This window comes from Raphanus sativus, chromosome 9 (assembly GCF_000801105.2).
Source record: "Raphanus sativus cultivar WK10039 chromosome 9, ASM80110v3, whole genome shotgun sequence".
Classification (NCBI taxonomy): Eukaryota; Viridiplantae; Streptophyta; class Magnoliopsida; order Brassicales; family Brassicaceae; genus Raphanus; species Raphanus sativus.
The window spans coordinates 19,982,400-19,999,257 of NC_079519.1; the positions used below are offsets into that span (position 1 = coordinate 19,982,400).

A 16,858-nucleotide genomic window follows, 5' to 3' on the forward strand; every position below is an offset into this window, starting at 1 on the left:
ATGATATAACATAGATATATAGTATGTTTTAATATGACTATTCGTTACGTGAGATTTCCTAATCATATCGTTTTATATTCATTTGTATAAATTTATAATAATATTTTAAGTCACTGATAAAAAATATTTCACTGTAAATTTTAAAATTAATTTCTCAATTCTTTGTTCAATGCAAATTTTTAAATTAGAATATTCTTATATGTATATGGTATATATATACATACTATATATATATATCTTATTCTAAATATCTATTAAATGAGATTTTTTACTCATATGGTTTTATGATCATCTGTATCTTGTTATAATAGAAAAATTAAACCATTGATCATAAAATTTTTTAATGTAAGACTTTGAATTGTTTTAGGTATTTATATTCATTTTTAAAAATTCAAAATATAACACATACGAAAAATCTAATTTTTTGTATAGTTAATGTGATTATTTAATTTATTTTAATGATGTAAGGATTAAACAAAATTATGAAGGATATAAAAATTGTTATCAAGTCATTATTACTAAAATATTAATCGTCATATGTATATTATTCATATTAGGTAATTCCATATATCTTATTCAAGAAAAGAATGAAAACATTGATTTTACATTATTAGTTAATTACAACTAGTTAATGAAAATTATAATATATGTTTAGATGAACCAATATATTTTTCTAGAGACTTTGAAAAGCATTCTAGTGATGTAACGTATCATAGCTAAAATGTTGTAGTGGTTCTCAAATACTCTCTCTATTTCATAATAAGTGTCATTTTAACATTTTTTCTTATCATACAATAAGTGTCACTTTAGAATTATAATAAAAATTATACTTATTTCCAGTTGATATTAATTGCAAATTGTATTGATTTTATAAATAATTTTATTTATTTCAAATATTATTGGCGAAATAGGTGTAATTAATAACAAATAAATTATTTTAATTAAATTAATTTGTGTAAAAATGTTAAAACGACACTTATTATGAAACATATAGAGTAATATATAGTGGATATGGAAATAAAAAATGATAGCCATTTTGATCAAAAAGAAAAAGTGATAGCCAAAAAGACAGAGGATCATTTGACTGAGTTTCACCATCTATTGGCTTCCGTCCACTTTTGACCTTTTCTATAGTTTCAATGTACTATTAAGAAAATTATGAGATCTTGATGATTTATCCATCAATTTATTCTTAACAGTTATTGCGTTTCCATATCGGCTTAAATCCATAAAATTTGAGAGAAAATTAATTTTTTATTCTCTGTAATGAAAAATATAGCCAGTAAGATAATACTTACAGTATAACCTCTTTAAATTAATAATCGATAGATTAATATCTCTATTAATTAATATAATTTCATAGTCCCAAATTAAGTTTTTGGTTTAATTAGTATCTCGATAAATTAATAATCTCTATAAATTAATAAAAAATTATAGTTTTGGTGTAGTCCCAATATTATTAATTTATAGAAGTTTCACTGTATATCAATTGCTGTACTGCACTTTTGTTTTTAAAATTTAATCTACATTCTTTTTGGGTAAAACCATATACATACACTTTCTAAATAATAGGTCTTACTACTATAATTTATAAATTAGTAACCTACCAGGTTGAGGGTGCGCCTCATAATATAAAGCAGACCTCATACACTTGTCGAGCTCAGTAACATGAGTTTGTGATCCGTGTGGAGACAAAAAGGTAATGGGATGTTGACCCGATTAGCCCGGTTCGGTGAAGTAGTTCTTCTAAAGTTCGGCATGTTCGCAGTCCGCTCATAGAGTGACATGAATATTTGCCTAGATGTTCATGAACCTACTAGATCACGTAAACCGGTTCCAATTGGACCATCACTTTAGGAAAAAAAAAAATTCAGTTCCACCGAGATAGCTAGGGGTGGGCGTTCGGGTACCCATTCGGGTTCGGTTCAGGTTTTTCGGATTTCGGTTCTATTTTATAACACCTTCGAGGTCCCATTCTAGTAAATCTACAAGTACGGTTCGGGTTCGGATATAACACATCGGTTTCGGTTCGGTTCAGATAATATCTGAAGTAACCATATACCATTCGGATTCGGGTTATATCAAATCGGTTCAGATATATTCTAAATAAAATCTAAAATTTAATAGCAAAATATAAAAAATATATACTTATTTATATATAATAGAGTATTTAAGACACTAATTTAAATGATAGATACTTATTGTTAGATATCATGTTAAAATAAATAAGAAATTGAATATTTGAAGTACATATTTATGTTTTAAATATTTATAATGTATACTAATTTGGACATTGGAATCGATTTTTTCGGATATTTTTGGGTTTTCGGGTTTTTCGGGTTATCCATTCGGGTTCGGTTAATAACATTTCGGGTTCGGGTATGTTTTGTAACACCCTGCAAGATCCATTCGGATATTTTTAACATTTCGGATTCGATTCGGTTCGGGCTTTTTGGTTTGGGTTCGGTTCGGATTTTGGGTTACGGGTTTTATGCCCAGCCCTAGAGATTGCTCTCGGGTCTGGAATATTATCTAGGACTAGATTAGCTTTTTGTCGATACAAAAAAAACCTCACACACTTACATCCGTCGCTATTAAATAGATGGGCCTGGGCCATTTAGTTATCTCATCTACATTTGGTGGCAGCTAAGCAGGCGTTATTACAGGGACACGTGGCGGAGGATTATTCGATGATCTCTTTGACTTGTTCAAAAATTTTCAAACTTGAAAAAAAAGAGTCGTTGTCCTTGACGAGTCTCTCAACTTCATCTCTCTCTATTATTTTAATTTTAATTTTCTTCTTTAAAATCTTCAGACACGCTTTGATCTCATCTTCAACTCGAAAAAATTAGATTCTCTTTTTTTTTCCTTAAGGTGTGTATCTTGATTCGAAAATGGCTTCTGAAACTGAGTCAGCGACAGAAAACAACATAAAAGGAGTACTTGTTCATGGAGGAAGATATTTTCAGTACAATGTCTATGGAAACATGTTTGAAGTCTCCAACAAGTATGTTCCTCCTATCCGACCAATCGGTAGAGGGGCTTACGGCTTTGTCTGGTACCAAATTTTAAACCTTTTTTTGTAATCTCTCTATGTTTTTTTTTTCTGGGTTGTTTCTTGATTTAGGTATTTATATTTATTGCTATATTGATAGCCCAATATTGGTATTCTTGGATTGATCCTGATTATATATTGCAATCAGTTCTGTAGTTATTGAATCAATGTATTTTATTTTATTTGGATTCAAGAAAAGTTCTGTCTTTAAATAATCTTTGGAGTCTGATAATGTATCAGTAGTTGAGATTGGTTGGTCTTCAGTGTTGCATCTTTATTTCATTTCCCTCTTCTTAAGTGAGACTAATCTGCTTGTTAATCTATCGATTTGGTTCTAGTGCCGCAGTAGATTCGGAGACACAAGAAGAGATTGCAATCAAGAAGATAGGCAAAGCCTTCGACAACAAAGTAGATGCTAAGCGAACGCTGAGAGAGATTAAGCTACTTCGTCATTTAGAACATGAGAACGTAACGCTTCTTCTAATCTATTATTAAAAGGATTAGAGTTGTAGCTTAAAATGGTCTTTTATTATTACAGGTTGTCATTATAAAAGACATCATCAGACCACCAAAGAAGGAGACATTCACAGATGTTTATATAGTCTATGAGTTAATGGATACTGATCTTCATCAGATTATTCGTTCAGACCAGCCCTTGAATGATGATCATTGTCAGGTTTTTTAGCATCCACAACTTTTCTCTCTCTTTTCATTTCTCCTACTGACTTTTTCTTCTGTTTTTGCAGTACTTCTTGTATCAGATTCTACGTGGACTAAAGTACATACACTCAGCAAATGTATTACATCGTGACCTTAAGCCGAGTAACTTGCTTCTGAATGCAAACTGCGACCTTAAGATTGCAGACTTCGGTTTGGCAAGGACGACATCTGAGACAGATCTCATGACAGAATATGTTGTCACGAGATGGTACCGAGCACCAGAGCTGCTTCTCAACAGTTCTGAGTACACATCTGCGATTGATGTCTGGTCTGTTGGTTGCATATTTGCTGAGATCATGACAAGGGAACCTCTATTCCCTGGGAAAGACTATGTCCACCAGCTTAAACTTATAACCGAGGTATGTTCTGAAACAGAAACCAATGCTTTATAAGCTTTTATGTCTTTATATGTGTTTTTTTTTTGTTGAATAGTTGATAGGATCACCTGATGGAACGAGCCTAGAGTTTCTCAGAAGCGAGAATGCCAGAAAGTACGTTAAAGAACTACCAAAGTTCCCGAGGCAGAGCTTTGCAGCTAGGTTTCCTGGTATGAGTTCTATAGCTATCGATCTGCTGGAGAAAATGCTCGTGTTTGATCCTGAAAAACGCATAACGGGTATGGTTAAATGTACTGGTGCATATACTGAGATTGTTGTATAAGAGTGATTTTTGTAATCTTGGAACATGGCTCTCTCTTTGTCTTTGTAGTTGAGGAAGCATTGTATCATCCTTTCTTGTCAGCACTTCACGACCTTAACGACGAGCCTGTTTGTTCAAACCATTTCAGTTTCGATTTTGAGAACCCGTCTTCCACTGAAGAAGAGATTAAGGAGCTCGTGTGGCTAGAATCAGTGAAGTTCAATCCTCATCCGACCACTTAAGTCCATTGTTTATTGTAAGGTTGCCTCTTATAAGCTTCTGTTTCATCAATGTTGTTTTAGCCTTTTCATCTGTCAAAAAAAACTATATATCATGCAATACCAGAAAATGATGTATGACGATCTCCCTTGAGACACAAGATATATATATTTTTTGTCTCACACATTTAGAGCCTGACTGGTGTAACCGCAGCGGTTGCGGTTGCGGGAGTTTGCGGGTGCGGATGGTTGCGGTTTTAAACGTTTTCTAGAAATTTGTACGACTGGTACAGCTGTTAAAAATTGTTGCGTTTGCGGGATTCTTATGACTGGTAAACTACCAAACGCAACATCTGTTGAATAATAATTTAACAATATTTAGATTTTATGTAATTATAAAAATATTAAAAATCATAATAATATGATAAATATAAAAATTTTATTTATAAAATCATATTATTAAATTTTAAAAATTTATAGAAAATATTTTGGTTTTAAAAATTTATAATATAAATTGAAGTATAATATAAATACATTTTACAATTTCTATTATTTCAATTTAAAATTTTTATTGGATATTTTTAGTATTATTTTTATTTATTCTGTTTTTAAATAAAAAAATTTACCCACCCGCAACCGCAAACGCTAGCTGGAACCAGCTTTTGATTTTAAGAGGTTCGGAGCGGTTTGAAGCGATTTGTAACGTTTTCTGTGATTGTTTCGAAACGCCAACAACCGCTATGAACCGCAAAAGCTGCGTTTGCGGGTGGTAGCGGGAAAACCAGTCAGCCCCTTAGTTAACTCCAATCTAATGACGTTAAGAATAGCGACTGATTTGTTCTCACTGCTCAGTCCTCACATTGTTCTATGAGTAACACTTCTATATTTTCTAGGGGTTTTCCCTTGCAAGTAATGTTAAGCAGGCCAAGCTCATGGTTTATAGAGCCTTGTGCAAAAAAGTTAGGCCCTTTAATAGCTAGACAAGATATTTTAGCATGATCTTTTTCTGAAAAGATTATAAAATAGATCTATATTTATTTTTTCATAAATGTTTTTTCCCTTTTTAAATAATCAAAAAAAATAGTAAAAGATTGGACCCCCAATATCATAAACCCAGAAAGTCGCACTGTTCGCCCCTATAACTGAGCCGACACTAATGCTAAGAATTATGACATCCATATTCCAAGTAACTGGAAGAACGGGTGTATTAGGGAATCTGTCACTCCTCTCAGGTTTATTTTGGAACCAAAAATATTCTGACTACACCTAGATGAGATAATTTTAACTCTACAAGCACAAGATAATACAACAAAAATGATAAAAATAGAGAAAGGATACTATGAGAACAAATTCAAAGTAAAAATCGAATGCGTCAAAATAGGATTTGTAACAATGTCTGAAATTTGAAATTATTCTCTCAATTTACAGACAAAAATCTATTATAGACTAAATAGTAAAAAGAAAAACTCTACAACCACCTAAAAAAATCTATATAGACCAAGTTGAGTAAAATGACAATTTTATCATTAATGAAATAATGACACGAGTCATTAGATCATGTCATCTATGTTTTAATTTTGACCACACGATTTCATTCTCTTTCCTCCTCTCTCATTCTCCCTCATTCTTTTTTTTTAAATCTCAACTACTTATAGCCACACAATCTTCCTTATCTCATTATCTCAATCAATTATGCACATCTAGTATAATTCGTACAACTAAATATGTCAAAAATTATATAATTGGTATGTAAATGTTATAATTTACACATAAAATAAACAAGTAAATATTTTAATTGTATATATTGACAAAATTTCATATATTTTATTTGAAACTTTTCAAAATTTTGTTAAATTATTACATTACATTCTTAATTTTACATTATATACTTTATATTTTAAGGTATATTAACTATAATAGACATATTATAGTGATAAAAAAAATCGAACATATTTTTAAAAAGCTATGATGTGAAAATATTGGTGTAACCCTTTAAACTAGATATATAAAAAATTGATATAACTTTTATTATATATTAGACGAGTATTACTGGTACAACTAGTATAACTTTGATATTTCAGAAATTGATAAAATTAATTTGGTTTTCCATATAAGAAAAACAATTAAATATCTCAATTGGTATGTACTCAGAAAGTTTCTCCTAATTTAATTTGAATTTTTGGGAATTTGTTTAAAAATTATAACACAACTCCATAAGTTTACATGATCTACCTTATACTTTTAAAGTTTGTTAAATTGTTTGTCCACATAATTTATGGAAAACATAAATGAAATATATTTTTACAAAAATGATGATTTCATTGTAACCGCACAAATGTATATAAACATAAATAAGTGGTATAACTGAGGTAAATGTATTTATTATATGGTACAACTAATATATTTTGATTTCATTACCAAAGTACAACTATGCACAAACGGGTACAACTCAAAACTTTTGCAACTATGTACAGCCGGTACAACTATAAAACTGGTACAATTACTTGTTATTTATTTTATGTAGTATTGTTTTAAATGTGGATCATGTTTTAAATGTGTATCATGTTTTAAACATTGTGGTTGAACACTAATGTCGAATAGTTGTACTAGTTGTACAATTCTTAAATGTTATTGCATAGTTGAGTATGTTGTATTAGTTATATCAAAATACATGTACATTTAAACTAAACATGTTTTTCATAAGGAATATAAGTTTTAATAGTTTCAAAAGTTATTAAAAAAATTAACATTAAAAGAAACATAAGTTTTAATCCCAAAAGAAACATAAATTTTATAAGGAACATAAATTTTCAAAAGTAACCCCAAAAGCTATCAATTGACACGAAATGAGACCTTAGTTGAACCCTAACAATCAAATAATTTACAAAACGATTTCAAATTTAATGGTTTACCGTCCTTGGCGCCTCTTTATCATTCTCTGTCTTGTGATCTCTGTTGTTAGACCCAATCTCCTCATCGTATTCTGCCCTGGCGTGGTTTCGAGTTTGTTTGGTTGGATTCGAAAAGTACCCTCCCTCCTTCGTTTTCTTTTTCTTCGTCGCCGATGAGTCGCTTTTATTCGTCATTAATGTTCTTTCCTTATTCTTCTTTCCGGTGACTCGCGTTTTTGGAATCATGTTGAAACATTTTCTGGTTCCGCATATACTTTTTGGACTCAAGAGCAAAAAATGAGTTGATTTTTTTCTGAAAATAGCACAACTAGTATAACTATTACAACTTGTAAAAAAATCATTATCCAAATAAAGTAGTATTAAAAATATACAGTTCACGTATTTGACACATGCATGCGAGGAAAGATTAGAACAACTTATTTGTTGCAATTTTGTTTCTTTCTAATATCTATTATTATCGTCATAAACAAACTAAAATCTTACAACTGTTGATAAGAATTGTATTAATACATCATTTAAAACAATTATTTGCAAAAAAAACACAAAATCATACATCAAACCCAATCCTCTTTTTCTTTCCAATGATTCACATTTTAAGATAAATGGTTGAAGAATTTTCTGGCTCTGCATCTAGTTTTTTGGCCTCGAGCCCAAAAAGATGAAGATGGTTTTTTTTTGAAAATCATACAACATATAAACATATCATTCCAAATCATATATTACTAAAAATATACTATTCATATATTTGACACATGCCGGCGAGGGAGGCTAGACCAATATGTCTTATTGGTTATACATCATTCTCTTTTCTAGCATCTTCATAAAGTGAAAACAATAAATCGAGGAAATTATACATCTCACAATTAAGTGAGGCCATTTCACAATTTTTCAAAGTCATGTCATATTTTTTTTGTGAGAATAAATATGGTGATGACACATAAGAAAATCACTTATCAAATAATGTTTAGGGGATACCCAATCTATTTATACTAGTTATACTCGTTTTAGTTGTACTAGTTGTACTAATTCTAGTTGTACAAGTTATTCTAGTTTCAGTTGTACTAGTAATACGTTGCGTTCTTTATATATCTTGAATATCATATATAAAAGATGAAATCTGATTCTGGATAAGATATAATTGATTAAATATGACTATGGGTTGATCGATTTGAGATAATAAACAGAAAATTAATGGATGGTTGAAGAAATTGTTTGATTTTGTCTTATGGTGAAAGAACTATGAATGGAGAAGGGGGAAGATGAAGGAGATTGGGTCGGGTTTTGGGTCTGGATCCGGGTCAGATATTGGGTAGGATAGTAATGTCATTGGTTAGTAAATATATTTAAGTCTTTAGGTTTTTTAGTTATTTTACTTAAATTTTTACTTAAATTTAAATGTAAAATAAAATAAAAAAGTGATGGGTCTTATTGAGATTTTTTTGAGACCAAGTGGTACATATCAGCATTTGATCTCTCAATTCACACTTCGAGATATAGTCGAAACAAAACTCATTATTCTAGACCCGAACGAACCACTACACACAAACAAAACTAAAAGGTGATCGATTTAGACAAACTCCTCCGCATTAAAGCCGGAAGGGAAACACTTTTCATAGAATACAATTTATTTTACTGTTTATTTCAGAAGAAAATATGATGTACTCAGTGAAACCGTTAAAAGGCACTTTAAAAAAGAAAGACATGGCATTGTGTGAACCCACTGGTAATCTTTAGAGAGCTAGCCGAGGAGACCAAACTCCTTACACACAAGTGGGCTGTGAAACTAATAGGCTGAGAAGGTGCCAAATGATTTATATTGGGCTTGCATGCCACTTCAAAAGCCCAAATCAAAAGTGTTGGAGTTGGTGTAATGACCCTGTCTTAGGGTAGTTTGTGGTCGAGAAAACAAAAACCTTTAGACTAGGTAAACCTTGGTTGGATGATGTGCATGGTCCAAAAGAAGACTTTTTGTCGAAGAAGAATTCAGATGGTTCAAGTATTTTGCGTTTTGGTTGAGTCGGTAGTCGGAATGGTCGAGTTGTTGAATGAATAGGAGAAACATGCACCAGGAGTATTAAAAGTAACCTGGGAATATTTCCTAAGGCTTTTGGAGTCAGAATATGGAGTGTGGTTGAAGAAAAAACAAGATGGTTCGAAAGAACCCGGTTTAGACGAAACTGCGGAAATCGGTTAATCGGGCGAGATGCAAGCAACGAATCAAGAACGGAGCATTCATGAGTGATTTTATTATCAATTATATTCATTTGAGGATTTGATGAAGTTGATGACATGACATAAGAATATTGGTCCAAAAGGAAGAGATTACGTGGTGAAATATCATTGGGTGAAGAGGAAGCAATGTGGCGCAATTTCAGTGGAGCCAAGTGTCAATTTTTATTGGCTGAGGAAGGAGGAAGTGTGGAAGAACCAGGGGGATCTTTTAGAATTTGAGACACTTGTCTTGGTGTAGAGTGATCTCAGCCATTTGTCACCATGATGTCCATTTGTCACCATTTCTACCATTCCCAACCATGCATCCCTACCCTTTTCCTATAAATACCAAGCCCTCCCTTTTAGCTTTTTTCCATCCCAAAACCGTGGAGAGAGAGAGTTATGTAGAGTTTAGTGAGAGAAAGTTGGCCTTAGCTTAGTTTTCAAGAAGTTTTCGGGACGGGAAGTGTAGATCACTAGGAGGAGTCTGGAGAAGTTAGGATCTGACCATTTCAACCTTAGTTAGAAACCTTTCATCCGAAAGCTCTGTGAGTTATGGTTATGTGTGATTGCTTGTTAGGATCGCTTGCTAGATTACATGTTTAATTGCATGTTTAATTGCTTGTTCGGAATTATTGTTAGGTTGATCATTAGATTGATTGATTGTTAGGATCGAATGTGTGTTTGTGTGATTTATTTATTAATTATCTGATTATTTTTGTTGTTTGATTATTTTCATTGTGTAGTTGATTGCTTGAATAATTTATTTGGTTTTATCCAATAATCGGGTTTTACGATAAAGAGTCGTTTTGATGAAAAAGGAGATTTACTCTTGATTCGTGTCGTGTGATCGGATGTTAGTGTGGGCGGTTCGATCCTACCTTTCCTCATTATATGGTTGTAGCCAATGATGGGAAGACTTGGAGCGATGGGATTGCAGCCTGTGGCGGAGTACTATCCGATGGGATAGCGAGCTGACGTGACAGGATGAGTCCGGAACAGCTAGTCGATGGCCGATTCTCATACGCCTTTGTGGTTGTGAGATGGGTGTGCCTGTTTGGGGACATGATCGAATGTCTGAACCCTTCGAATGGATGTTTGTTGAGTCATTTTCTTAAAAAGTATATTGATTGTAATTGGTTGATTGATGGTTGTGTGTTATTTTGGGTTTATGGGGGGATCATTGTGATTTGTTAGAGGGAGCCGTGACTCACTGAGTTATTAGCGCTCATACTCGTCGAAAACCTCTTTTGCTTGCAGGTAACCAGTAGTGAAGCGCAAGAAACGTGGCAAACAGGTGTAGTTTTTATTGTCCTTTGTTTTGTGGACTTTTGATTAAACATTTGTATTTTTAGTATTTTGACCAGGCCTTAGAACTCTTTTGTATTTATATAAGAATGTTGTAATCCAAGTTGTTATATTAATAAAAAATATTTTTATATTTAACTTAGGTTCCGTCTAATGTTAACCTTGTCTGGGTTAACATAACTCTTGATTGTGGTGCGGGTTGCAAAACCTTAAGCCATGGTCTCAAGGAACTAGGAATCCAGGGCGAGATGACTAAAGGTCTGAATTCGTTTAGTATCTTGGCTATTCTGTTTCGGTGAACTAAATTGTGGCATTTTTGGATCGATCTAGGTTGAGAGATTGGTCATGCATTCTTGTTTGATTGTTGTACGGCCGGTTGTCGAAGCTTGGTTGGTCGTCCATGTTCTTGTTTGATTGTTGGGCGGCCAATCTGGTGGAATTTGACTTAGGAAGGTTCGAGGGTGTTACAGTCGGGCCTCATAGACGGAAAATCATAACAACGGTGAGACGATATGCATGAGAGAGTGGAGGGGAGGGGACGTTTGGCCTAAGTAGTGTTAGCTAAAATCTTCGAATGGCTAAGACGTGGTTAGTAATATATAAGGAATATTTACTTTGGATATTCTGTTTATAAATCATGTGTATTTTGTAATTCAAATTTTCTTGTACAGATGATCTTGTAAATCCCTCAAATTTTTGTAACTAACCAGACTATATTAACCAATCTAATGAAACAATCCCAATACGGAAAATTATAAGCTTCAAGTTAAAACACAGTGGATAAGTGAAACCTCGTAAGCTTATCTCTTTCCAATTTAAGAAGGAGACAAGCCAAAGATCCAGTACAAAGTTGGCGATAAATCTAGCTTGTGAGACAAAGATCCAAAGAGGTAAAACACAATTACTTTGACGGAAGATGAAAAGTCGCTAACGATTCGACCAGGCAGCCAGATAATGAACAAGGAAGTGTCCGGTGTCAGTAAGTAGTGGCAGACAATTTATTTTACTGTTTATTTCAGAAGAAAATATGATGTACTCAGTGAAACCGTTAAAAGGCACTTTAAAAAAGAAAGACATGGCATTGTGTGAACCCACTGGTAATCTTTAGAGAGCTAGCCGAGGAGACCAAACTCCTTACACACAAGTGGGCTGTGAAACTAATAGGCTGAGAAGGTGCCAAATGATTTATATTGGGCTTGCATGCCACTTCAAAAGCCCAAATCAAAAGTGTTGGAGTTGGTGTAATGACCCTGTCTTAGGGTAGTTTGTGGTCGAGAAAACAAAAACCTTTAGACTAGGTAAACCTTGGTTGGATGATGTGCATGGTCCAAACGAAGACTTTTTGTCGAAGAAGAATTCAGATGGTTCAAGTATTTTGCGTTTTGGTTGAGTCGGTAGTCGGAATGGTCGAGTTGTTGAATGAATAGGAGAAACATGCACCAGGAGTATTAAAAGTAACCTGGGAATATTTCCTTAGGCTTTTGGAGTCAGAATATGGAGTGTGGTTGAAGAAAAAACAAGATGGTTCGAAAGAACCCGGTTTAGACGAAACTGCGGAAATCGGTTAATCGGGCGAGATGCAAGCAACGAATCAAGAACGGAGCATTCATGAGTGATTTTATTATCAATTATATTCATTTGAGGATTTGATGAAGTTGATGACATGACATAAGAATATTGGTCCAAAAGGAAGAGATTACGTGGTGAAATATCATTGGGTGAAGAGGAAGCAATGTGGCGCAATTTCAGTGGAGCCAAGTGTCAATTTTTATTGGCTGAGGAAGGAGGAAGTGTGGAAGAACCAGGGGGATCTTTTAGAATTTGAGACACTTGTCTTGGTGTAGAGTGATCTCAGCCATTTGTCACCATGATGTCCATTTGTCACCATTTCTACCATTCCCAACCATGCATCCCTACCCTTTTCCTATAAATACCAAGCCCTCCCTTTTAGTTTTTTTCCATCCCAAAACCGTGGAGAGAGAGAGAGTTATGTAGAGTTTAGTGAGAGAAAGTTGGCCTTAGCTTAGTTTTCAAGAAGTTTTCGGGACGGGAAGTGTAGATCACTAGGAGGAGTCTGGAAAAGTTAGGATCTGACCATTTCAACCTTAGTTAGAAACCTTTCATCCGAAAGCTCTGTGAGTCATGGTTATGTGTGATTGCTTGTTAGGATCGCTTGCTAGATTACATGTTTAATTGCATGTTTAATTGCTTGTTCGGAATTATTGTTAGGTTGATCATTAGATTGATTGATTGTTAGGATCGAATGTGTGTTTGTGTGATTTATTTATTAATTATCTGATTATTTTTGTTGTTTGATTATTTTCATTGTGTAGTTGATTGCTTGAATAATTTATTTGGTTTTATCCAATAATCGGGTTTTACGATAAAGAGTCGTTTTGATGAAAAAGGAGATTTACTCTTGATTCGTGTCGTGTGATCGGATGTTAGTGTGGGCGGTTTGATCCTACCTTTCCTCATTATATGGTTGTAGCCATTGATGGGAAGACTTGGAGCGATGGGATTGCAGCCTGTGGCTGAGTACTATCCGATGGGATAGCGAGCTGACGTGACAGGAAGAGTCCGGAACAGCTAGTCGATGGCCGATTCTCATAAGCCTTTGTGGTTGTGAGATGGGTGTGCCTGTTTGGGGACATGATCGAATGTCTGAACCCTTCGAATGGATGTTTGTTGAGTCATTTTCTTAAAAAGTATATTGATTGTAATTGGTTGATTGATGGTTGTGTGTTATTTTGGGTTTATGGGGGGGATCATTGTGATTTGTTAGAGGGAGCCGTGACTCACTAAGTTATTAGCGCTCATACTCGTCGAAAACCTCTTTTGCTTGCAGGTAACCAGTAGTGAAGCGCAAGAAACGTGGCGAACAGGTGTAGTTTTTATTGTCCTTTGTTTTGTAGACTTTTGATTAAACATTTGTATTTTTAGTATTTTGGCCAGGCCTTAGAACTCTTTTGTATTTGTATAAGAATGTTGTAATCCAAGTTGTTATATTAATAAAAAATATTTTTATATTTAACTTAGGTTCCGTCTAATGTTAACCTTGTCTGGGTTAACATAACTCTTGATTGTGGTGCGGGTTGCAAAACCTTAAGCCATGGTCTCAAGGAACTAGGAATCCAGGGCGAGATGACTAAAGGTCTGAATTCGTTTAGTATCTTGGCTATTCTGTTTCGGTGAACTAAATTGTGGCATTTTTGGATCGATCTAGGTTGAGAGATTGGTCATGCATTCTTGTTTGATTGTTGTACGGCCGGTTGTCGAAGCTTGGTTGGTCGTCCATGTTCTTGTTTGATTGTTGGGCGGCCAATCTGGTGGAATTTGACTTAGGACGGTTCGAGGGTGTTACAGTCGGGCCTCATAGACGGAAAATCATAACAACGGTGAGACGATATGCATGAGAGAGTGGAGGGGAGGGGACGTTTGGCCTAAGTAGTGTTAGATAAAATCTTCGAATGGCTAAGACGTGGTTAGTAATATATAAGGAATATTTACTTTGGATATTCTGTTTATAAATCATGTGTATTTTGTAATTCAAATTTTCTTGTACAGATGATCTTGTAAATCCCTCAAATTCTTGTAACTAACCAGACTATATTAACCAATCTAATGAAACAATCCAATACGGAAAATTATAAGCTTCAAGTTAAAACACAGTGGATAAGTGAAACCTCGTAAGCTTATCTCTTTCCAATTTAAGAAGGAGACAAGCCAAAGATCCAGTACAAAGTTGGCGATAAATCTAGCTTGTGAGACAAAGATCCAAAGAGGTAAAACACAATTACTTTGACGGAAGATGAAAAGTCGCTAACGATTCGACCAGGCAGCCAGATAATGAACAAGGAAGTGTCCGGTGTCAGTAAGTAGTGGCAGACAAGCATGAGGTCTAGGGGAGCCCCGCCCCCCCCCCCCCCCCCCCCACCTCCAACCAAATAAATGGTAAGATTCAGTGAGGTTTACTCCTTTTAGAAAATAGTAACCAACCATTGTTTTCCACAATGAAAAAGTTTTGGAAAATAATCATTCGAGTATATCCGCTTTAAGTTTTGTACGGACCCTCCATGTAGTGTGTCCCTCCTTAAATGCAATACTATTTTAAAAGATATTGAATACAAAATAGTGAATTCCTATTGGTGGATGAACCTAGAGATTCACTTTAGGGAGTGAACCCAAGAATTACTCCTATTTTAATACAAAGGACCTAATAAATTTTGACCCGTCGTAGTTCTCAGTCATTTCTAGGCACCAGGCGCGGCTGAACCATCTACTATGGAGAGAACAAATGCACATGAAATACGCTTACAGAAGAAAATTACCAAGATTATTAATATATTGGGATCCAGCAACAATAGCTTTTGCATTATTAAAAAAAAGATACTTTTAAAGTTTTAATTGGTTTACGGTTGGCGTAACTCTCCCCAAAATCATATAAAATGATACAGTTTAGGTTCAAGGTCAGGAAGATCACCCAATCGCGCCAGAGACTTTTCCACAAAGAGGTCAATTTCATGTTGTTTTGCATCATCATAAACCTTGTCAGTGAAATTCCACAGCTTCTTTTCCACAGTATCATACACCTTTTGCACGATAAAACCAGGGTTATCTCTGCGTTTTGGAAGTTGCTTATGATCTGGAACAAAATTCACCACGCATTTATGCATCACAGATTCTACTGGGAACTCATTACGATGGAAACTGTAGAACAGTTCACGTGGATCATTTACTTCCCAGTTTCCACCATCCTTTTTCTTTGCTTCTTCTGGACGATAAAACCAGTGTCCCAGTATCATCATCCTTCCATCTTGTTTTTGGGTAATATCCTACCAAAAAAAAAAACAGAAAGTCTTAGTTGAAAGAACTGATAAGCATATATATACAAAAGTTCAGCAGCACGTACACCAGTACCTTGATAATTGCAATATAAGGCTTTTGAGTATTGTCTTCTGAACGCAACAGCACCGTATCCTCCTGTGCCAGAAAGGAATGTCAGAGACTAGAAACAAAGCATCGAGGTGCAAAGGGAAAGCATAATCTAAAAATTAAAACTTCCCAGTCTCAAAAAGAGCATCTATGGCTAATAGAGACATCAAAGTTAACGCCCTAGATTCAACAAGTAATTAAACAAGGTGCACAGGAAACCCAGAGTTATGCATCAATCTAGTCAACACAACTCACCAGCTCGTATCTGTCACCCTTGTACTCGAACTGCCCGTAATGAGTTCTTTTCCATCTTCCTCTACTCGTAACTTTAACCGGCTCACCAACCGGTTTCACGTCATCGGGCTTCATTCCCTCAGGAGGTGTCTCGTCGTCCTCAGGCCTCCTTGAGTTCTGTCTCTGAGACCTCGTCTCCGCTACAAACTCCTCTTCGTCATCACTGGAGGACACCTGAATAAACTTCCGACGCGACACCATCTTTCTTCCTCCTCCCTGTGTGAATAAGAGAACAGAGACAATTATTAAGATATGTTTTTTTTTTTTATTAAGATATGTTGTTGTTTTGTAAATAATGATAGAACGTAGTATGCATATTCTTCACAAACCTTCTTAACTTTTGAGTTTTTTGAAAGAGGTTAAATATATTATATATATATATATTATATATATATATATATACTGTCATACTGACTTACAGTCTTATAAGCCTAGATTTATGGGCTTATTGCAAAAGTGACTCAAAACTTGAATTCAAACAGAAAACTAACCTTTTCTTTTGACTCATTTTTTTTTTGAGTTTTTAACCCCACATCTGCATTTTATCTACGAAAATGCCATTAACC

The 16,858-nt window shown here is 34.4% G+C and overlaps 2 protein-coding genes across 2 annotated transcripts; one reads left to right on the plus strand and one right to left on the minus strand.

Moving 5' to 3' along the window:
- Window positions 1-2,797: 2,797 nt before the first annotated feature.
- Window positions 2,798-4,819, plus strand: LOC108823751 (mitogen-activated protein kinase 5). Its single transcript, XM_018597030.2, has 6 exons — window positions 2,798-3,058; window positions 3,394-3,523; window positions 3,594-3,731; window positions 3,802-4,134; window positions 4,208-4,391; window positions 4,484-4,819. The coding sequence occupies exons 1-6, from the start codon at window positions 2,895-2,897 to the stop codon at window positions 4,654-4,656; spliced, it is 1,122 nt and encodes a 373-aa protein (XP_018452532.2). The 5' UTR covers window positions 2,798-2,894; the 3' UTR covers window positions 4,657-4,819.
- A 10,605-nt stretch (window positions 4,820-15,424) lies between these two features.
- Window positions 15,425-16,523, minus strand: LOC130499692 (uncharacterized). Its single transcript, XM_056994025.1, has 3 exons — window positions 16,254-16,523; window positions 15,984-16,046; window positions 15,425-15,898 (listed from the first exon to the last, which is right to left on the minus strand). Exons 1-3 carry the CDS (start codon window positions 16,491-16,493, stop codon window positions 15,503-15,505), a joined length of 699 nt encoding a protein of 232 aa, XP_056850005.1. The 5' UTR covers window positions 16,494-16,523; the 3' UTR covers window positions 15,425-15,502.
- Between the last annotated feature and the right edge of the window lie 335 nt (window positions 16,524-16,858).

Excerpts from the sequence above, each read along its gene's own strand:
- LOC108823751 (XM_018597030.2), top strand. The coding sequence starts at position 2,895 with ATGGCTTCTGAAACTGAGTCAGCGACAGAAAACAACATAAAAGGAGTA. Across the intron at positions 3,524-3,593 it reads GTCATTTAGAACATGAGAAC|GTTGTCATTATAAAAGACAT; the intron begins GTAACGCTTCTT and ends TTATTATTACAG. Across the intron at positions 4,135-4,207 it reads AGCTTAAACTTATAACCGAG|TTGATAGGATCACCTGATGG; the intron begins GTATGTTCTGAA and ends TTTGTTGAATAG.
- LOC130499692 (XM_056994025.1), bottom strand. The coding sequence starts at position 16,493 with ATGGTGTCGCGTCGGAAGTTTATTCAGGTGTCCTCCAGTGATGACGAA. Across the intron at positions 16,047-16,253 it reads AGGGTGACAGATACGAGCTG|GAGGATACGGTGCTGTTGCG; the intron begins GTGAGTTGTGTT and ends TTTCTGGCACAG. Across the intron at positions 15,899-15,983 it reads CTTATATTGCAATTATCAAG|GATATTACCCAAAAACAAGA; the intron begins GTACTGGTGTAC and ends TTTTTTTGGTAG.